Raw genomic sequence first — 22,956 nt, 5'->3', positions numbered from 1 at the left:
ATAAAAGATATGTTCACGGAGGATCATTTTTCCCTGCACTACACCTTGAAAACATCATAATAACGTAGCTCTTGTCCAGTTTGCGTCTGCCGCCGATGTTTCCACACGTCTGCTTTTCAATTAGAAGAAGCTGTTCCATGTTTGTTTTCCTCAGTGCGGCATGTCCGCTCCTGGACCGCTCCCCATTGTATCCCAGAGATTGACGCATACCACGCTTCTTCTGTCCTTAATGGAACGACTCCCATCTACTTGAATGCTCTTGCAAAGGCTTATGTCACTCCGGTCGTCACCGGATTGTCGTCTAGCAGTGCCTACGCCACGCTTAAGACAATCTAGACTTTTTTCATGTGTTGTTCCACAATGGTGGAATGACCTACCAAGTGCTACCAGAACAGGGGCTTCCCTGTCTATCTTCAAGAAACTCTTGAAGACCCAGCTCTTCAGAGAGCATCTCCTATCCTAGCACTTTCCCTGTGCTTCCCTACCCCCTCTACTGCACTTTATCTTTCTGTACTTCCTTTTATGCCTGCACACAATCTCTACACTGTTGCCTCTGACAGAGTCTGACTAATGGTTTCCTTCTATGTAGCTTATTGTTAGCTGTAATGTTATATCTTCATTTGTAAGTTGCTTTGGATAAAAGCGTCTGCTAAATGCAGAAACATATTTTGTGTGCCCCTGAAATGCTTCTGTTATGGTTGGCTGTGTATGTGTTTGCTAACTTTGCTCCTGTCTCTCCGGGTTGACATCCTCCTCTGGCTTATACTGTGAAATTAAATCTGTGAAATTTCAGGTATAGCTCAATGACTGTAAGAAAACAGCAATTATTTATTTAAAACGTAAATGTTATATTTTGATGAGACTGAACAGTAGCCTAGTACTACGAGCTATGGTTAAATTACGTTAGCGTAAACACAGTAGCCTGTAACTCTGACGGCTCTGACAGCGTTTTGCATCACGTGCATCTGCCCAATATAATAGCCCATGGTTACTGAAAATATACTGATATTAGCAGAAGAAGGCAATTAAACACAAAAGGCAATTCAGGGAAAATTATCTTTATTTAACATCACATATCAAGACAAGTGCAAACTAAATAAAGCTGTGCATTACTGCCTTACATTTGTATCTGAGGAATGCTGTCGTTGTTATAAAACGAATAAACAATTATTAGACTAAAATATTGAGATATGTTCAATATGATATTAATAGCCTATAATATTGAAATATTAGTTTTTTATTATACACCATGTTTGTAGTTGAGATGTGATATGCAAACTTTTGTTTGCAAATTTTGCATTCAGCCTTTTTCCCCCATCTATTTTGGTAAAATTCTGCCACACTGCTGATGTCTTTGACATAGATGGTAGAGGAGGACTATCAGAAATTTGGTCAACCCAGAATGTAAGGCGACTAGGACTTTACAGCCCTATAACCTAAAATTTCCTTTTTATGGTTGAATTAACAGTATTTGCCTGGCAGTCAGTTTACCCATTACTCCTGTCACTCACTCATAGTACAGTACATTGACTAGCAGAACTATTACTCTGCAGCTATTGTAAAAGTAAAAAAAAACAACAATTATTTCTAGAAACACTGCCTCAGTACCAGGGAGGGGATCACTGTTTGACTTTGTTATGTGTATGAATGAGAGGGAGATTGTGGAGAGATTAAGCATCTTCTAATTGAGAGAAGCTGAAGTGTGGTGCTGGCAGTGTTAGTGGTTTGGTTGCAGCTGTTTTACAGAAGTTTCAGCAGGCGCTGATGAAGTATGCACATGTGTGCAATTGGTGTGAAATGGCATCCTCTTTAGGCTTCTTGCTTGTGTGGATAGCTAAGGGGTGTGTTTGCGTCCCAGGGCACCACCCTGTACGTGTATCCACTGCATGATACATTGCCAAGGTGTAACCAATGATGATGAGGTGCATTCAAAGAAACATCCAGAAAGCAGGCTGAACCTCAGTAGTGACACCCTCCTACAATAGCAGACATTCTCTCTTTCTCCCTGAAACACAAAGCAAACACAGATATGGAATCAAAGGGAATGCAGTCCATTTTGAGATGGTCTGATTTACTGATTTGTAGTCCCTGTTTCACATATTTCTGTATTTCCCATAGTTGAAAGTTGGTTATTGTTTAAATTTAGATTAAACACTGTGCGAAATCTCTCCAGCTTTAATTTGAACAAAGCTTTCAAAGCCGTCCTGAAGAGAGTCTGATTAACAGAAGGGTGATATGTTGGCAAATAAGCATTTTTAAATTACACCATATTTTAGACAAAAGTAACTGGCTGAATAAATTGTTTTTCTTTTTTCTTCAAAAACAACAATGGCCCTAACCCCCAAATCTGGTATCTGTCAGGCTTCTAGTTTACACTCCTCTCTTCAGACTTGCTTTTGCAAACAGTCAGATGTGAAAAATTCTCAAATGGATTATACACTGATTAGAATGGCTCTGAGGACGTCTAAGTAAGTCAACACAAAGACACACTTGCAAAATCAAGATTACAAGTAATTGCTGTCACACAGGAAATTGTGTAATTGCCTTATCTAGCCAGTAAAGTTATGACAACATTCAAACACAAAGCCCAGCATTCTGATAGAATCTTCAAAGAATACAAATTGGTACATTAACCTTTTTTTATTTTCCCTTGTCCTGTCCAGCATAATTGTAATAAGAATTGCAGCAGAATTATAATCTGAATACCTTTTATGTAAAACATATTTACTTTGCCAAGGGAAGCTTTATAAATGTAATGCTCCCCTCGATGCACATCAACTGCCCATTTATTTATTTTTGTTACAATATTTCACATGTAATGGTGCCGAACCGGACCGGGGGACAGGGAAAGAGGAAGAGCAAAGAAGAATAAATAGAACAAAAATATAAAGAAAAACCAGACAACCAGCTGCTACACCTGTAAAAACAAAACAGACACAATCCACGGCCTCTGTGGGGAATCCAGCCTTAGCGCCACCAGGAGCACCTGAAAGCAGACAATCAGAGAAAAAACAAACACACAAACAAACAAAAACAAGCACAAGTAGCGGCAATCACAGACAACACAACTGTGGATATAAATGACCTGAAACTACAGGACAATACATCAACTGCTTAGCGAGCATGCTACTGGGCTAATGAATGTGTGTGTGTGTGCGTGTGTGTCTGATAAGTAGTAATGTCTTAGGTGTAATTAAAACAGGGGTGGGGAACTGCAGAGTGCAGTAAAGGGGACCACCTTTGTGGCCCCATCCACTACACCCCACAGAACACACACGCCCCCAAAGCCCTACATGTGTGAGTGTGTGCTGTGTACAGGAGCCAGAAGGGAGAGGGGTATGACATATAGACCGGGGGAGAGAAGCTTCCCCGGAGAGGGCAGACAGAGACTGGCTGCAATAGGCACCCCTGTTTCCTGTGACCTGCCACAGGGAAGTAGGCCTGATGTCCACCAGGCTCAAGGCCTGCAGCGACCGTATTCGGGGAGCTACTGTGCCCCCAGAAGGCACCCACCCACCCCAGAAGACTTCTACAAATAAAGAAAAGAGAAAAAACAAACAAACAAACAAACCACGCAGTCACACCAGTCGCAGCAGCCCGGACACATCGGAGGTCCCAGAGCAACCAGCCAGGCACCAGGACCTGCACCAACCCACTCATACTGTGGCGTGCTCAGGGCAACCCAGACCCCCCAGGAACAGGCAGGCGCCCCGGCGCCAGGCAGCCAGCCACCCATGCCAGAGCAGCCTGGCCACTCGGCCCAGGGCCAGCAGCCACCACCCCAGGGCCCCTAAGTGACCCAGCCCCACGCCACAAGCCAGCCCCACCCGCAAGCCCCCAAAACTGCCCTCCAAGCTCGACACACAGTCCCCCCCCCCCCCCAGCAATGATCAACCCGGTCTCCACGACCCGAGAGACCACCAGACGTCCAAAGCCACACAGCCCCCCCAGCACACCCAACCGCCCAGAGCGACGGGACAGCAACCCACCACCACTATGTGCTAAAGCTCTTCAAAGGCCTCCTTCAAACTCATTGAAGCAGCGGGGACCAGAGAGAATGAAATTCAGCCAATTGATGTTTTGAGGAGGCAGACATTGTTTCCATGCTAATATAATCTAAAAGAACATTTCTAAACTGGTTAATACACAGATTGTTCTTCGCTTCCCAGTTCATGAGAATAGTTTTCCTTGTGATACATAACACTGTGAGGACCATGTGTGCTGAGTTAATTTTCATGTTGATGTTGTCTAAGTCACCCAGTAAGCAAAATGTGGGGCATGCAGGAATGCTACACTTTAGCCATGTTGATAGGTCCTCAAAGACTTCAAGCCAGAACTTCTGGACAGGCGCACAAAACCACAAAGCGTGTGCATAATCATCAGGTGTGTTATCTGTGCAATGTGAGCAGATCTTTGAGTGTGTTAGACCCATCCTGAACATCCTTTGTCCTGTATAGTGTGTTCTATGAAGAATTTTGTATTGTATGAGCTGTATATTAGGATTTTGTGTCATTCTGAAGGTGTTCAAACATATTTGTGGCCAGAAGTTATGATTAGAACTGATGGATAAATATGCCTTCTATTTTGAGGATGGTAGAGACATTGTGTCATCTGTCAGACAATAATTTATATATTTTTGATAGTAGTTTTGGGTTGCAGATGCTGAGAAATTCTGCTACCCTAATGGGGAGTTGTAAGTCTGGTTGGTGGATGATATATTTCTTGGTTATTATCGACTTAAGTTGTTGATATTCTAGGAATGTATTGCTGCCTATCCCATGTTGTGATATGAGCTCATCAAATGAAATAAAACTTCCATTTTGGATTATATGTTCCAGATGTTTCATTCCTTTGATCTTCCACAGAGTAAAGTTTAGCATTTTTTTGTTTTGCAGGATGTCAGGATTGTTCCAGATGGGTGTAAGCTTACACGGGAGAAATGAAGACTTTTTTTATTTTAAGAAATTCCCACCAGGCTGTCAGAGAGGTGCTGATGTTAATGCTTTTGAAACATTTGTGATGTTTTACGTTTTGACTAATAAATGGCAGGTCAGAGATTTCCAGATTATCACACAATGCTTGTTCTAAATTTATCCATGGTTCATCTAGTGGGCTAGGTTTAAACCATTTTGATATATATTGTAACCTATTGGCTAAGAAATAGTGGTAAAAATTAGGTAAATCTAATCCACCACTGTCCTTGGTCTTCTGTAGGGTTTTTAAACTAATACGTGGTGGTTTGTTTTTCCACAGAAATTTGGAGAGGCATGAATCTAGTGACTAAAACCAAGTAGCAGGTTGGTTTTATGGGGATCATTGAGAACAAGGAGTTAACTTTTGGTAGTATTTATATTTTAATGGTTGCAACTCTTCCCATAAGTGATATGGGTAATGACTTCCGAGTGAGATTGTCCTCTACTGTCTTTAATAATTGCACATAATTTAGCTTGGTTATCTCTGAGAGCCTGGCGGAAATGCTTACGTCTAAATATCTAATATTTCCTGACGGTAAAGTGATTGCAGGTATATTCTGGACCCTACAGTTAATGGGCAGAACTGTGGTCTTAGACCAATTGATAGAGTAGTCAGAAAGTGCTGAGAATTTATTTATGAGTGTGATCGTGTGAGTGAGAGACGTCTGTGAGTTCTGAAGGAAAAGTAATGCATCATCAGCATAAAGACTTATTTAATGCTCAATATTTTGGGGTTGGATGCCTTTAATATTTCTATCTTGTCTGATAGCAGCTGTTAAAGGTTCGATGAAAATAGCAAAAAGTGAGGGCGAAAGTGGGCAACCCTGTCTTGTACCTCCCTGCAGACTGAAGCTTGGAGAAGTTTAATCGTTTGTCCTGACACATGCATTTGGGAAGCTATATAATATTCTTATCCAGTTGATGAATTGTGACCCAAACCCGAATTTGTTTAATGCTACGAATCAAAATTTCCAGTTCACTCCATCAAATGCTTTTTCTGCATCTAGAGAGACGATTGTTGTTTCCAAGTTGTTGATGGTAGAATAGTCTGAGATTAATTAGACTGCGTGTGTCAGTGGATGAGTGTCTACCCTTTATACAACCTGTCTGGTCAGGATGTATTATAAGTATGTATTATTATGGAGTTATTTTTTCTATTCTTTTGGCAAGGGCTTTACAAATTATTTTGAGGTCTACATTTATTAGAGATATTGGGCGGTAGCTGGATGGAAGTATGGGGTCTTTTCCTGGTTTCTGTAGCAGGATAATGTTTGCAGAGTTCATGTGTGGGGATAATCTGCCATTCTGCTTAACTTGTAATACCATTTTGTGAAATGTAGGTGCCAAAACAGTCCAAAGTTCTTTGTAGAACTCTGCTGGAAAACCATCTGGTCCTGGGGCTTTGTTACTAGGCATATGTTGAAGGGCTTCATGGAGTTCTCCTATAGAAATTTAGCGGGAGCGGGATGAAGAAAACAGTCCTGCGCAGGGCTCTAACCAGAAACTGTGTCTATTTATCAGTCATTTCGTTTAATTCAAGTTTAGCTTTTCTTAATTCATTCAATATGTGTTACTCTTTGGAGATACTGTAGACAACTTCTAATTATTTAATCCTGAGTTCTATCAGATATCCTTGAATTCTCCCTCTTTTTCTTATTTGCTGACAAAGAGATTTTTTACCTTGCATAATTAACTGCTTTTATGGCTTCCCAGAGAATACAAGCTGACATTCCTGGCAGGTCAATGTTTTCTAAATATACAGACCATTCCCTTTTGAAATAATTAATAAAATCAGGGTCTTTTAGTAATGATGTATTAAATCTCCAATTCCTAGTTGGTGGTGTAACTCTGTTATTCTTCAGTGTGATAGTGTTGGTACATTAATCTTAAACTCTGTTTATTGAAGGTGTGTTCTATGCAGATTTTACCAACCCTGCTAAACCAGCCTTGAACAAAACACTGACCACTGATTTATGAAGCTTCAGAGCAGTATCTTAGCCCTGAAAAGATAGATGATATTATATTAATATTACAGGTTTATTTAAAACTATATAGATTCAATTCAATTAAATTTTATTTATATAGCGCCAAATTACAACAATTTTCATCTCAAGACACTTAAATAATATAGTCCAATTCAAGCCAAAGTGAGGAAAGGTGTGACAGATGAGGTCCTCCAGCAGTCTAAGCCTATAGCAGCTTAACTATGGGATGTTTCAGGATTACCTGAGCCATCCCTAACTATAAACTTTATCAAAAAGGAAAGTTTTAAGCCTAATCTTAAAAGTGGAAAGGGTGTCTGTTTCCTGGACATTTACTGGCAGCTTAATCCACAAGAGAGGGGCCTGATAACTGAAGGCTCTGTCTCCCATTCTACTTTTAGAAACTCTAGAAACAAGTAAACCTGCAGTTTGGGAGCGAAGTGCTCTGTTAGGAAAATATCTTACAATGAGATCTTTAAGATATGATGGAGCTCGGTCATTAAGAGCTTTATATGTGAGGAGAAGAATCTTAAATTCTATTCTGAATTTAACAGGAAGCCAATGAAGAGAAGCTAAAACTGGAGAAACATGATCTCTCCTGTTAGTTCTCATCAGAACTCTGGCTGCAGCATTTTGGATCAGCTGGAGGATTTTCAGAGAATATGTGGGACAGCCCAATAATAAGGAATTACAGTAGTCCAATCTTGAAGTAACAAATGCATGAACTAGTTTCTCTGCATCACCCTGAGACAGGATGTTCCTGATTTTAGCAATATTACAAAGGTGAAAGAAGGCAGTCCTAGAAACCAGTTTTATATGTGCATCAAATGATAAATTCTGGTCAAAAATAACTCCCAAGGTTCCTCACTGTAGAACTAGAAGCCAAGGAAATACCATGTAGAGTAACTATATAACTAGACAATTTCTTCTTCTCTGTGGCTGGGAATGGAACTGCCTCTGTATCAGCATAACAATGGATATTTATGCCATGCGGTCTAATAATGTTACCAAATGGAAGCATGTAAAAAGTAAAAAGAATTGGTCCAAGCACAGAACCCTGAGGAACTCCATTACTTACTCCAATGTGTGAGGAAGATTCTTCATTTACAAGAACAAACTGGAATCTGTCAGATAAATATGATTTAAACCAGCCTAATGCAGTGCCTTTAATCCCAATAACATGTTCAAGTCTCTGTAACAGAATGCTGTGATCGATCGTATCAAATGCAGCACTGAGATAGATGACACTACACTTCTGCTGAGATGTATTCACAATGTTACTGAAATGTTGGTTACCTTTCCTGTAAATGTAAACCTGTAAACCACTTATAAAAAAGTGACAACAAATCTAAAACTGGTATTAAAGGTGACCCATTTAATTAAAACTCTCCAGCTTCATACCATTCACTTCTGATGCTACCAGTACCTCTACCATTGTTATAATAGTGGTTGTAAATGACCAGCTTTGGCAAATCTTTGCTGTGTCCTTCTTTATCTCACACTTCCTCCTGTTGGCCACTATCAGCAGAATACAGACCAGGCCTCGTCACTGTTGATTTTACAGACAGATCTGAACACTCTGTTTGCGTCAATAGTGTCCAAGGTTGTCATCTTTCTGTCCTCTCTCTTTTTAGACTGACGTTCTGATTAGCAAAGCAAACCTGCGCTCTGCCAGCTGTGATACTGACTGAGCAAAATGTCAGTGGCTATCATTAACATGGAAGCAGTGCAGCTTTTATTGTTGAAGCTGACTATTAGAAAACCTCACATTATGTGTTCATCAAAGCAGATTTGAGTGCGAGGGTGGACATAAAACATGGCGGTTTCTCTCTTTCTTTGCAGTGACTTGACATTAAATGAAGCAGCATACAAGTAAAGGCTTAGCAGAAGATAACACACTTGTCAACATGAATGGAAACATGAAAGGCATCACATCTGTTACCCGTTGAATGTGAGAGAAAATGCGCATAGAGGCTCAGTAAATAGTTACTTTAAAGAAGTGGTTAGTTTCTCATTTCCTTATGTTTACTTTCATCAACACCTTGTTCACCCCACAATTAAATGCTTTGAATTATCCTTTTTTTTGTGCATTTTTTTTACACTTGACCTTAAGGATGTTTGTGAGTATAAATAAAAAAATGTGCTTACTCGTAATTAGAATTCAGAATCCACCATATTAACATATATTTCTTTTCTTTTCTTCTCTCTCTTCCTCTTACTTTTCTCCATCACTTGTATTTTTTCACCCTTTTTTTCCTCCTTGCTCATTCCAGATTCTGTTGCAACGGTTTCTCAGCAGGTGACCCCCACCCCTTCGCCAAAATCCGGCTATTAGATGTGACGACGAGGTTGATCAGGAGAAGCCACCATGTCTTAAACACAGAAGGGCCCTCTGGAGCCCTGTCGCCCCATCCTGGCCCCCTTTCCCCTGCCCCCTCCCCCATCCACCACCTTACCCTCTCTCCCAGACCCATCCAACTCCCAGACCTCTCTACACATGTGAGAGACAGGCTACCCAACCCTGGCTCGCCAGTGGCACATCCCTCACCTCCCTCCGGAGAGATGAGCTTACAGAAGCACCAGCAGTTGGGTCATGGGAGCGGTGGTGTAATGGGTTCCGACCGGGATCTACAGTCCACTGCTTCCTCCATTTCCTTGCCCTCTGTGAAGAAGGCTCCTAAGAAGAGGCGCTTCTCCCTGGCCTCTCTTTTCAGAAGACGAGGACGGGAGTCCAAATCAGGGCGCCAAAGGTCCCGAGATCTTCAGCATCCAGGACCAGGAGGGCTAACAGGAGTGGATGGAATTGCCACCATTGAGAGCATCCACTCTGAGATGTGTAATGACAAGAACTCTGCCTTCTTCTCTGTGGCTGGGAATGGAACTGCCTCTGTTGCTGCTGCTTCCACCTCATCTGCCTCAGGGGCTTCTACCTCCTCCTCCTCCAAGGTAGGGGCTGTAGCGGGGTCAGAGCTACTGGAGTGCCCATTGTGCCTTCTGCGCCACTCCAAGGAGAACTTCCCTGACATAATGACCTGTCACCACCGCTCCTGCATTGATTGCCTGCGCCAGTATCTTCGCATCGAGATATCAGAGTCACGTGTCAACATAAGTTGCCCTGAGTGCTCAGAGCGCTTCAACCCACACGATATCCGCATGATCCTGGGAGATCGAGGGCTCATGGAAAAATATGAGGAGTTCATGCTGAGGAGGTGGCTGGTTGCTGACCCAGACTGTCGTTGGTGTCCTGCGCCAGACTGTGGGTAAGAAAAATTTACACAACACTTTTTGGACAAAAATAGTTATGATTTACTATTTTTAGGCTGAATGGCAATACACAATATATAACGATATTCTACAAATATTTAGTATAGTATTTGTCCTCTACTTAGTGTTAATGATTCTTTTTTTTGTTTGTTTGTTTTACATACAGAACCAAGCATTCAAACCAAACACCAAACATTCGTAAAAGCATTGAAAGTGTATGTAGGCGCACAAGGACCCATCAGGGCGTTAGTGCTCATTGCTTTACTCTTTGTGTTTACATAAAGTGTCATTTAACACAGCTTATACCCATTAAAGCTTTTCCATTCTTTGCTTCAAATGCAACGAGACTAAAAGAAAAAAGAAACCCTGAATGGAATATAGTTCTCGGTGGATCTCCTTACTCCCAAGTTACTAAAAGGGATTCTCATGGAAAATCATGCAGGCAGGCAGAAAAGGGTATAATGCAGCGACCAGTTGCAGCATGCAAACTGTTTAACTAAATATATTAAAGAATTAACTGCCCTAATCGCACATTCATGCATTCTGACATTTGTCAAATTTAATACTAGGAATCAAGCTGGGCAAACTAGGTACCTCATGCAGACATTTGTATTTTACATCCTCTGGAAAATGTGAAGAAAGTTTCAGACATGCGGCTCTTGTGTAAAACATTTTGCAGCTCTTTCAAGTTATTAAATCTAAAAGGGTGAATAAAATGACCATAAAGAAGTAGGACCGGTTTTAAAAAGAAAATATTTTCCTGTTCAAATCGATTAATCTTAATCCATTCCTGAATGGATTAAGGTGAAAACAAATTAATTAATTACAAATGTGTGTCCTTTGAAAGTTGGGATAATGAAACTACTGCATTTATAAGATAAAATTAAACATGACCTCATTTTTGTGACTATATTTTGATTACTCAGACATCTTGGTGATAATGGACTGCATTTACTCATTATTATCATTTATTTTTTAGTGATTTGCTTGGCTCAATCAGTATATATCCATTCCTGCCTCTCTGTCTGTAATTTTTCCACTTCTCGCGTCTCTTTTACTTTCTGTTACTTGCTAAACCAGTTGTGCTGTACTGTTTTGTCCAATACCTTCTCGGAATGATTTGTTTCCCTGGCTTGCTATCAAGCACACACTATTATATATATATATACATTTTTTTCTTTATTTACATGATCAAGTTTCCCTTGATGCATGATGTGAAAGTACCACCCTCTTCTGGATAGGGGAGCTATATCTTCTTGTGTAGGTGTGGATCATAAGTCAAAGTGCTGTTTGTTTACCCGAAGAGGCACAGCTGTGTTCCTCTCCTTATGTTGGTTTGGTGTGTCAGATTTTTAACAGCAGGCTAGCTCTAACTCACAAATATAAGGGCACTCATTCTTTTGTTAAAATATTTGCGAAGCCTATTTAAGAACATTATTATAGCTTAGCATATTTCTCTGTGTCAGTCTATGGCATTGTGTAAAAACCCTCCTTTCTCTTTTCCTATCTTTTCAATTAGTTTTTTTCCACACAAACTCATTTCTCTTTCATCCAGGAATTGTTTGAGGTAATGAGTTGATCTGAAAAAAAAAATTTAATAAAAAAAAAAGAAATAAATAACCAAAACATCCCATCAGACTTTCTTTTTCAGTGTCCTCAGTAACCTTAAAAAATCGAGGCTTTTCTTTTTCTCCTGTACCAAAATAGTACAACATGTGTTTTCAGGGTAAAAATTGTTGGAGACGTCACATGTAATGTTATGTTCTCAGAAAACCAGAAGTAGCTGTGACATTTTGTCTTGGATTTTTTTACGTCATGCAACCCCAGGGATTTGAGTGGCTGGAATTGTGAGAGGAGTTTCCTCTGCTAACTTTTAGTCATTGTTACTTTATGATGCATTTCCTCAAGTCTGTGAAGTGGAAACATCATGCATGACATCTCTTCTAAACAGTAGTTGCAGTCGCACCTATTCTTTGTCATTTCTAAGATTTCCTTCTTGCGGTCAGTACTTGAGATAAAGGCCAGTTTAACACGAGCGTAACAATCCGGCTCTGTAGCAGCATGGGATCACAGTACCAATGAAGCGAAGGAGACAAAGTGATGCTGAGATATTGACTATGAGCTATTTTAGAAGCTCAGTTGTAACTGTAATTAGATGGATTAAGTAGATGTTTTCAAACACTAGCATAGGCCATGCTAAAGTCCTGTGTTAAAATGAGCACAGTTCTGCATCACCTTTTCTGAGATGTTTTTTTATTCATCATTCAGAGTCTTGATGGATCATGTGACCATGCTGTTATTCATACTTTCTTATTCTAAAATGACTCCACAGTCTGGGTCTACATGATGAGATTAACTGGATTATAGCTATAGTTGGGTTATGCTCCTTATCTGAGCAAGGGTATTTATCCTTGGATATATGGCAGTGAATGAATCGAATCACTGGCACAAAGCATGCAGTACCACAGTATGATAAGTGGCGCTGTACCCATTTCAACTATCGCCACTTCTGGTTGACGTCTTCAACAACAAAACTAAGGCATTTGAAAAAGATGGCAAACAAAGAGTAAGATGAAGCTGCGTCCCTCTACATTTCGTTTGTGATGAGCTGGTTATGGCACAAACGTGATGCACAACGGCGCATTCTCCATCGCGTTGTTTCTTTCTTTCTGAGGGAGGCAACAACAACAGTAATATAGTCTCCTTCGACTTCCGGGTGACGATCGCGGGGAAAAATCTCGAGCATGCGGAGAACACTCGATCCGATCCACTGTCGTCTACATGCACGTTCAGTTGGCATTTGGATTGAGTTATTATTTGGGTCTTAATTCGATCGCAAGTAATCCGATTCGATTTCTTGTCAGATTAAGGTGTCTACATGAACTGAATAACTCAATCTTATTGTAATTTAGCCATTAATTAATTAATTAACTAATTAATTAATTGCCCGCATGTAACCAAGTTATTTTGTCTGATTGGTGTATTGTTGGTCCTCTTCCAGATATGCAGCAATAGCCTTTGGGTGTGCCAGCTGTCCAAAGATCACGTGCGGCAGGGAGGGCTGCAGTACAGAGTTCTGTTACCACTGCAAGCAGCTGTGGCATCCCAACCAGACCTGTGATGCAGCACGACAACAGAGAGCCCAGAGCCTCCGCCTGAGAACCGTTCGCTCATCCTCCCTCAGCTACAGTCAAGAGAGCGGGGCTGCAGGTAGGTGCACGGAAAGCTTGCAAAAACACACAAACAGAAGATAATTCTATATTCATCCTACAACTTTCTGAAAAAAGATATACTTTTATGGTAACGTGGAAAATGTTGAATAGCTTTTTGTCTTTCTCTTTGAAACAGAAGTCATTGTAAGATTTTATAAAAAGATTTCAGCTTTGGTCAAACTTGCGTTAAATGCCATTAAATCTTACCTACTAAACCTACTTTGTTTTGTTAAGCACATCTTAACAACAGAAAACTATTAGATGTTTGCACTAGGGATGTGCACAACTAATCAATTAGTCGATGCACATAGTCAACTACCTTTTGTTTGGGGCAGAAGGAGATTGTTTCACAACGCAGACACAAATATTTACGGCACTGTTTCTGCCGGCACCTATAGCGGAAGCAACAGACCAAAGAAAATGTCGGCAGCAAAACGAAGCAAAGCATGGCAATATTTCGCTTATCTGAACAGCAAAGTCCAATGCACATTATGCGGGATGAAGCTAACTTACCACGGTTCTACCAGTGCGATGAAGACTTCCACAAAAATGTTGGACTTAAGGCTTAAAAAGACCAGACAGATGACGAAAAATAACTGGTTTTGTTGTAGCTCATAGGTGTCAAACTCTAGCCCGCAGGCCAAATTTGGCAGGTAATGGCAGTGTAATTATATTTGACCCGAGAGGCAATACCAAATGACTACTAGTGCTGGCCGCCAGTAGGGCTGCACCATTCTGGCAAAAGATGCGAAGCGCGATTTTTTTATTTATTTTTTTATTTTTTGCTTAGAGTTGAGATCACGATTCTTTGGCACGATATTTTTTTATTTATTTTTTTGCACACAAAACGTTTGTTACACTGAACTTTAACAAAACAAAAAAATAGTGAGATTTCCTTTGAATGTCGAACGTAGATGTAGAGCCGATTCTGAACATAGCACTTCAGAATCGGCTTAAAGATTCTTTGCCAGAAACTGTCAACGTGTTCAGGCTTCAGTGACGAATGTTGACATGTCACAATGTTCCCACCTGTACTGAACAGCCGTACAGAAGGTGAGCTTCTATACAGAGGTTTTATCTCCCTAGCATAGACAGTCGTGGATACTGACCCTTATTTTACCCCCACCAGGTTAAGGGGTCATCTTCACTATCAGTGTTGCTTGTTGGAAGATATGATGCAAGCACCACAGTGCTACAACCAGGGCCAAACACACTTTACCATGTACCTCGCACTGTTTGTCATCCTCTGGCTTAAATCCAAAATACTTCCACACCGCCCTTTTTTGGGCACGACTTTGGTTCGCTTGAGTGGATGACTATTACCTCTTGGGTTCTCATCGCCATCCATTTAACCCTCCTCACCGCAGACTTTCCTCTGCTCTAACTTGTAAAGACGCTTTACCATAGCAGTGCTGCGTTTGGAGGCACTTGAAAAAAGAAAATAGTGAAGAAAATAGGGGCATTTGTTTGTGATGCAGCTCCTGATATAAAATGCTTCAGAATTGCTGTGTGTGGAAATGAGATCACGTATGTGTGATTGCGATTTTGTAACGATTTATCGTGCAGCCCTACCCGCTGGTATTATACAGCACATGTACAGCTAATACAACAAATCCTAGAATATGCTGCTGGTGTTTTGGCGTGTCAATCAGGACAGGACCCATAAACACCCTCTCCTCTGTTGACAGTTGTCATAGCGACCTCATGCTACCACTGCCACCGTGCTACCCCTCCCAAAAATGGTGAAAAGAAAGAAAGAAAAAAAAAAGGCGCTTTCTTGACATGTGGGAGGCAGAATATCTGGTTACATATGTAAAAGACAGACCTGTTTGTCTTGTATGTGGACCCAGCGAGTAGCTGAACACTTGTGTGACAGCAAACGAAAGTAACAAATAACTGCTTTGATGATTATTGTTAATTCTTAGTTAATGATTAATTCAGACAATTTACAACATAAATCACATGTATCCATTTTTGCACTTGGACCGCATATTGTGTTCATGATTAATGAAAACATGAGAATGTTTATTAGCCCAATTATTACAGATTTAATCTTTGTTTCTCCCCTGACTGGAGATGAGCTCCACAGGGCCCAAACATAATGATCTCTTAAACCTTCTGAAATAAAAGCCTGAGGCAAACTCATTCAGTGCAATATCTTCTCAGCTTTTGTGTTGCTGCAGCTTTACGGACACTGCTACAATAAACAGCTCTCTGCTCACAGTGAGGGAATAACCTCTTTAATAGGAGACGAAGTGTGGAAAAGCCGTGCCAAGTCTAGTTGTACGCTACAATATCTTGTAATAGAAAAACACCTGACTGAGCAGATCTTATTTGTTGATAGCAGTGACATTGTAGACCGCTGGGGCTCACCTCGCTCCCCCATATATGTCTTATGCCTGTGTTTATGTAACATGCAGGATGTTATGGATTTCTCTCAGTCACTTCTAATTTCACTGTTCCTGCGAACCAGCTTAGTTGATACTAAAATGGCCAGTGTTGTGTTGTTTATAGGAAATTTGCTTCTAAACTTACCAACTGTATCTTTTAATGATCTGTGGGCTTCATGCCACCAAACAACAACTCTAAACCATTGGTGCATAGATGAAGGACTTCTTTAGGTGTCCTGTGGTGTTTTGCACTGGCATGTTGACAGCAAAACTTTGGGGTCCTGTGGTTTTTGGAGTGGGTCCTCGATGAACCAGACTAAGAGTCATTCATCCCTTAGATACTTCATTGATTTAGATCTGGAAATAGGATTTGTTCAGTGCCTTAGGCTTGTTGTCAGGCTCTTTGAACTGTTCCTCTGAAGTGTTTGCACTGGTCCAGCTGGTCTCTGGGAGTGATGTCAACATTCATGGTGTTCTCAGCTAAAAGTATTTAGTTTGATTAGGTGGTGCATATTGAAGAATCATCCTTTCGATTGCCAGATTCCAAATTTTCCCAGCATAACACTGCATTGTAACAAGGCCCTCAGTGATACTCACTTCACTTGTCGATGCTTTTAATGCTTCAACTGATTCTTGACTTTGTGCCGAGTGGGCGCACATTTGAATACAAACTCATTTCTCAGATTTCAATTACAGACCTACAGTGCTTGGTTTTTATAGCTACTCAGTACTTCAACATGAAATGTTTTAGTTGTTGGCATGTCGTCTGTGACTTTACCGTTGTGCATCGTATTCTGTTTATCTCAGCCGACGACATTAAACCATGTCCACGCTGTGCCGCTTACATCATCAAAATGAATGATGGCAGCTGTAATCATATGACCTGTGCCGTCTGTGGCTGTGAATTCTGCTGGCTCTGCATGAAGGAGATCTCAGACTTGCACTACTTGAGGTAAGTGGGTAAAGATCCACATTCATTCCATCACAGAGAAATGACAGTTTAGATTTTTGGACATGAGTAAAACGTAAGGTAACTATGGTTTAGAAATAATCAATAGAATTCAAATCATCTGTTATATTCATTCTGTATATTTGTGGCTGTTGAAATCAAATAGTTAGCAGGGCTGCATATTTCCATTTCTCCTTATTTCTCCCCTTACCTTTGTTTCAGTCCGTCAGGGTGTACTTTCTGGGGGAAGAAGCCGTGGAGCAGGAAGAAGAAGATTCTTTGGCAACTGGGTACACTTGTGGGCGCCCCCATTGGCATTGCGCTCATTGCTGGCATCGCTATCCCCGCCATGATTATTGGCATCCCTGTATATGTGGGAAGGAAGGTGAGGCTTCAAATACATGTTAACCAGCAAAGTGAGTGATATTTGTAAACTTAATGCTTATAGTTTTAACCATATGGATAACTCATGAGATGTGCCTCTGTTAAGACCTTACTTAAATTCACTATATTTCACATGTTAATAATCTCTGAATCTGTAAGTGTACAAACTCATATTGTGTCACTTACAAGTGCAGATTCAGGAGGAATCTGAATTTCACTTTGCAATAGTGTGGAAGTATTAAGACTCCAGAGTCCCCCTCATAAGCCTGCCAAGAAGAAGCCAGACAAAAACTTTTTTCCCTACATAAAAAAACAGACCAAGTTCAGTAGTAATCGCATGGTGTATGTTCGAGCATGCGTTTCACACACTGGAAGAATGCTGTTGTCCAGCCTTAATGCACATCTGCTTCTCCAAAGCCAAGGCATGACCAGTTTATTCCATGATGGCCACATGTCACCTGCTCTCTCATATAAACTGTGATTTCTCTGAATTGACTGACTTTAACATTAAGGAAGTACATGGTCTTTGTGGAGAGTTGTCTGTCACGTTACACGATCGTGCCTGTGGTTTAAATATCTCTGATTTGAGCCGGTACCAGCATGGATCCTTTCAACCCTTCTATACTTATTAAGTCGGCTTGTTTGTGGGATGTTTATATCAACCACACTCTAAATCATCCCTACCTGTACCAGTTAAGTTTGACCAATTTACCTTTTCCTGATAATAGTCAGACTCAGGTTCTCTAATGTCAATATAACACAATCCAGTTTTATGCAAAATGAATGATATTTAAAGAAAAGTAGGCCTTATTTTCTTTATTGGAACAAGAATGTTGTTGATGCATTCAGAGTCAGTCTTGCATATTCTTTATGGCAGTGTTTCCCAATTCCGGTCCTCATGACCCACTGCCCTGCATGTTTTCGATGTTTCCCTCCTCCACCACACCTGATTCAAATGAATGGCTCCTTATCAGGCCACTGCAGAGCTCGATGACGAGTTAATCATTTGAATCGGGTGTGCTGGAGGAGGGAAACATCGAAAACATGCAGGGCAGTGGGTCATGAGGACCGGAATTGACAAACACTGCTTTATGGGACTTCCAATAATGTTTCCAAATAGAAAAAAACGAACCTAAAACGAACACATGAAGGCAGATGGTAATGATTTTAGTCAATAAACTTATTATTTCTGGTTTTAATCCTTTTAATGATAATTTTCTTACGTCAGACTAACATGTGTTTTCTCTTCACTGTCAGATCCACAACCGTTATGAAGGCAAAGATATTTCCAACAATAAGAGGAACCTGGTGATTGCTGGAGGAGTGACTCTCTCTGTCATCGTGTCCCCGGTGGTGGCTGCAGTTACTGTCGGTCAGTTTGTTCTCTGACCTTCCTCTTTCTCTCTCTTCCTCTTTGTTTACACACTGGATCCTTGTTTGACTTTCCTGGCTTTGGACAAAATCAAACAAGGACTCTGTCTAAAGTCTTTGTTTGGCTAACCTTTCAATTTTCAAGTTGATAATCTGCAAAAGTTTGTTTTCAGGATTTCTCATGAAAAGTTGAGAAAACTTAAAGAGGTTTAGTGTGTTCTGACTCATTTGCGTCCGCACAAGTGGCCTACACAGTTGTTGCTTTTCCTTTCCATTCCATGTTCCTGACATTATTTGTATCCCTCTGTTTCTTAAACACTTCAGGCATCGGAGTTCCCATCATGCTTGCGTACGTCTATGGCGTGGTGCCCATATCTCTGTGCCGCAGTGGAGGTTGTGGCGTCTCAGCTGGGAATGGAAAAGGAGTACGCATAGAGTTTGACGATGAGAATGATATAAATGTAGGCAGTGGGGCAGCTGCCACTGGTAAGTTTTCCTCCCCTGTCCCAACATGTACTGCCTCTGACCCTCAAAAGCAATCTTGTGGAATATATGCCAATGATTACCTTTTGCTAACTGATACACAACTGCATAACTAGAATAAATCCACAGCTCTTCTTTTTACTGATGCCTATTGCTCTTTCTGTCTTCTATAGAACAATGTTTGGTCATTTCTGAGGTGAATGTCTGAATTAGTCATTTCCTTTTACACCTCACTTTCATCAGGAAGATATATATATAAGATATATATATATATTTTTTCTTAAACTATTTCCCTTTATCCTCTCTTTTTGTTTCTTTCTGTTAATTAATGTTTTCTTTGTGTTTTCTTATCTCTTGTTTTATCCTTTTTATAGATACTACTTCAGTGGCAGACACCAGGAATAACCCCAGTATAGGCGAGAGCAGTGTTGGAGGGATGACGGGCAGTCTGAGTGCCAGCGGTAGCCACATGGACCGTCTGGGGACCACCAGGGACAACCTGAGCGAGACAGCCTCTACTATGGCCCTAGCTGGGGCCAGCATCACCGGCAGCCTGTCTGGCAGTGCCATGGTCAATTACCTGAACAGGTACCAAAACTGAAATGTTAAGCAACTTTGGCGCTCTCCACACTTGTCTAAATCGTCCCGCTCACACATTGTCAGGCTGGAGGTGCAGGCTGATGTGCAGAAGGAACGCTGCAGTCTCAGCGGTGAGTCTGGGACGGTCAGCCTGGGTACGATCAGTGACAACGCCAGCACCAAAGCCATGGCTGGATCCATTCTCAATGCCTACATGCCTCTTGACAGGTGAACACCATTTTTATCTGCCTAGTTATGGAAAGACATTTCAGTATTTACATCACTGTGCAGTTGATGTCAACAGAAAAATCCATCGTATCAAGATTAAAATGTTGATCAAGCATGTGTGTGACCTTATAGTGATGGCACTAAGAAGTCGGTATTAGCTATGGAAGTGTTATTATAGATAAGAATGTGTCAGTTCTCTGAAAACTGCTCTCTGAGGCTCAATCAGAGAGCATCAACATGTTTGCAACTTACTTTCATTTTTCTTTCTACCTTTCTGCTCCAGAGATGGAAACAGTATGGAGGTCCAGGTTGACATTGAATCCAAACCTGGCAAACATCGGCATCACAGTGGTAGCAGCAGTGTGGATGACAGCAGCCACGTCGGCCGCTGTAGCTGGACGTGTCCGTCCAATGGTTGCACCTCCTCAGAAGGCAAAGGGACTTCCACTAAGTGGGCCAAAGAGGCCTCGTGCTCCTCCTCCTCCAGCTCGGGGGGCAAAAAGAGTAAAGGCAAGCTGCGCAAGAAAGGAGGCGGAAGTACCAAGATCAATGAAACACGGGAGGATATGGATGCTCAGCTTCTTGAACAGCGCAGCACCAACTCCTCAGAGTTTGACTCTCCTTCACTGAGTGGCAGCTTGCCATCAGTGGCTGACTCCCACTCCAGCCACTTTTCTGAGTTCAGCTGCTCGGATCTGGAAAGCATGAAGACGTCCTGTAGCCACGGCTCTAGTGGAGGCGATTACCACATGCGCTTTGCCACTGTCAGCCCTTTACCGGAGGTGGAGAATGACCGCCTGGAGACATGTCCTGCTTCTTCGTCCTCCTCCCAGGGACATGTAGGTGTGACCACTCCCCACCCCCCCGCCTCCACCTCCTCCCTGGGTAATGGCGCAGAGCTGTCCCCACTCTGTTTCATCACAGAGGAGAATGTCAACCTGGTGTACCCCACTGAGCTGGACTCTCATAACAACACCGGAGAGCTTCTAAAAGAAACCAACAACAACCATCAACCACAATGCACAGCCCAAACCCAGCAGCAGTCCAAGAACTCCTGTATACAAACAGATATTTAAAATGTCAATACCTTAAGTGCTGCACAGACAACATTTTTAACATTCTTTCCTCCTCTTACAATCACTGCTTACAGTTTAATCTGCATTTTTCAGTTATGCCCTGGTAAAAGAGGCATCTTATTTTGGTATATTTGTCCTTTATAAAAAGCAGTCTAACGGTCGAACAGATCTGACTGTCACAGAGCTTTTGGAAATGCAAAAAAAAGTTTCTAAAGCACAGCCATGTGAAAAATGTTAAGATTGTTAATGTATTTTCTCAACCTGTGTGACCTGCAGGCTGCTGACACAGTTTTGACTTTCAACAGAATGCAGCCCACTGATTTGGTTGCTGCATATAGATCAATATATGTAGGGTGAAATAAAACCACTGTGCCAGTTTTGCTAGTGTTTAATTTATGCTTTACATGTGGATGCAACGCCACGCAGGAATCTTGACTCTTTCAGCTTTCTCGCGGGGAACTCAAACAAGGACCAGGGAATATGACTCACCATTTCCTCCTTTATTTTTTTCCTCCAAAGTGTAATAGTAACGGGGGGGGTAATTTTTTTTCACTTGGATGTTTTAAATGAACCCTAATGTAAAAGTCTGAGGCCTGGACTGAATATCCTGAATTATTTTAGCACTAAAATTGACCTGCACCAAACTAAGATCTTGATCAGATGCATACACACACAGCTGTTGTCCCATTGTGGGAGATGGTGCTTGACAGCTTTTTTTTTTTTTTTGCTTTTTGCAGCTTGGTAACCACTGAGTTTCTACCTGTAGCTTAAAATTCTCAAGTGTCTTTTAGTGCTAAGATGACTTTGAATGTCTGGGCGTAGTTTTTTCTCTGTGAAAAGCTTGTGTTGATATGTTTTGATTTTCTCAAATCAGAGCGGTTGTTTCGATTTGAGATAAGGTCACTGGAAGCCACAGTTGTTGAAATAATGCTTAAAGTCATTATTATAACCAGTGGGTTGGTCAACTCTGAAATTTGTACACACAAAAAAAAGTTGGTTTCCTGTTCAAAGGTGATTTATTCAGGATGATGGTGTCGCCTCACTGAGTAAGAGAGCTTTGATATCTTTGTTAACTCATGGTGCCTTCAAGAAGCTGTTTGTGTTTTGTTTGTCACTCTCCGCTGTGTCTTCTAGATTCCAAACGAGGATAGCTCGTAGATAGCATAATGTTTCTTTGTTGGAAGGATGCTTCTTCACATGCAGAACATACTGTGGTAGACATGGTAAATGAAGACTTTTCAATTGCCTTCCAAAGACGGCACTCAGGCTCTTGTTAAATCTTATTCCTCTCACTCGTCAACTGTAGACACAGTATTGTGCATCCTTTTTACAACACGGGGATGAATGAAGACGAGACCCAGGATTACAGACTGCTGTGAGCACATGCTTCACAAATGCTACGCAAATAATCGAGGCTGCGCAACGGCCCAAGGCACCTGCACTGTTACTTGTATTTCATGTTGCATTGATGTTCTGCAATGCAGAATGGTTGATAAGATTTGTTGGGGTTTTCCCTCCAAATTGATGCATCCTGTGATTCCTGTTTGTGTTGCCGAGCAGACTTGAAATCAGTTTTGTTCTTAATTTCAGAGTGTTTAAGCCTGTGTTTACTGCTCTGTGGTCTGCTTTGAGGCTACTGAGCTGGCTCAGGTGAACCTCTACCAGCAAATGTTTTTTTTTGACCTTGGTCAGTTACTGAATGAACACTTAGTTTGATTCTGTGGATAAGGCCTCATACTGCAATTGTCCTTGCATTAAAGCAAAAACATTTTGTTCTTCCTCCTTAGTTCAGCTTCTAATTTAGCAACAAAAACCCTGATTTGAACACTAGTGCCAGATTTAATTTGTAATTTGTGCAGAGCGGCAAAAGGTATTTGTACATTTGTTTGGTAATTTGCTTTACTATATGCGTGTAAATGCATATCAAAGAATTAAAAAAATGTTTGAAATGTCTCGTCTTTTTTTTTTTTTTTTTTTTTTAAAGAAAAAAAATCTTTCATTTACAAAAAAACGTACTCATCACAGAACAGAATTAAATTTTTTTTTTCTATTTTATTGAATAGTC

The 22,956-nt window shown here is 41.1% G+C and overlaps 1 protein-coding gene across 1 annotated transcript in view; it reads left to right on the top strand.

Moving 5' to 3' along the window:
- Positions 1–22,831, top strand: part of LOC140316874 (E3 ubiquitin-protein ligase RNF19A-like) — a 39,807-nt gene extending 16,976 nt beyond the window's left edge. The window contains exons 2-10 of the mRNA XM_072394920.1: positions 9,229–10,215; positions 13,221–13,429; positions 16,629–16,773; positions 16,993–17,155; positions 18,412–18,526; positions 18,850–19,011; positions 19,383–19,596; positions 19,672–19,815; positions 20,099–22,831. Coding sequence (XP_072251021.1) covers positions 9,518–10,215; positions 13,221–13,429; positions 16,629–16,773; positions 16,993–17,155; positions 18,412–18,526; positions 18,850–19,011; positions 19,383–19,596; positions 19,672–19,815; positions 20,099–20,891 — 2,643 coding nt within the window. The 5' untranslated portion in view covers positions 9,229–9,517 and the 3' untranslated portion in view covers positions 20,892–22,831. The remainder of the gene's footprint in view (positions 1–9,228; positions 10,216–13,220; positions 13,430–16,628; positions 16,774–16,992; positions 17,156–18,411; positions 18,527–18,849; positions 19,012–19,382; positions 19,597–19,671; positions 19,816–20,098) is intronic.
- The last annotated feature ends 125 nt before the right edge of the window (positions 22,832–22,956 follow it).

This window comes from Leuresthes tenuis, unplaced genomic scaffold (genome assembly GCF_036924035.1).
Source record: "Leuresthes tenuis unplaced genomic scaffold, fLeuTen1.0.hap1 SCAF_10, whole genome shotgun sequence".
Classification (NCBI taxonomy): Eukaryota; Metazoa; Chordata; class Actinopteri; order Atheriniformes; family Atherinopsidae; genus Leuresthes; species Leuresthes tenuis.
This window is presented reverse-complemented; position numbering and strand designations above follow the sequence as displayed.